Here is a 250-nt window from a genome sequence, read left to right on the forward strand (position 1 = left end):
AAGTAGATCTTCTCGGCCTTGTGGTCAATGGCCAGCCCGTTGGGCGTCCGTATGTCCTGGTCAATGATGATGACGACATTGGCACCAGAGAGGGTGGCACGCATGATGCTGGGGTGCTGCTCATTCCAGTTGGTCCAGAACATCAGGCTGGAAGGAGAGAGACACATGATGCCCCTGCAACCCCAGCTCTCCACCACCCCCCTCCTGCCATGGGGCTTCCAGGGACCGAGGGATGGATGGGACACTGTCC

The 250-nt window shown here is 59.2% G+C and overlaps 1 protein-coding gene across 1 annotated transcript in view; it reads right to left on the bottom strand.

The window, feature by feature from the left end:
- Positions 1 to 250, bottom strand: part of LOC104488805 (low-density lipoprotein receptor-related protein 1-like) — a gene marked incomplete at both ends in the record, with an annotated part of 6,073 nt that overhangs the window by 830 nt on the left and 4,993 nt on the right. Inside the window, one exon of the mRNA XM_010130885.1 lies at positions 18 to 147. Within this exon, the coding sequence (XP_010129187.1) occupies positions 18 to 147 (130 nt within the window). The remainder of the gene's footprint in view (positions 1 to 17; positions 148 to 250) is intronic.

This window comes from Buceros rhinoceros, unplaced genomic scaffold, assembly GCF_000710305.1.
Source record: "Buceros rhinoceros silvestris isolate BGI_N320 unplaced genomic scaffold, ASM71030v1 scaffold39092, whole genome shotgun sequence".
NCBI lineage: Eukaryota > Metazoa > Chordata > Aves > Bucerotiformes > Bucerotidae > Buceros > Buceros rhinoceros.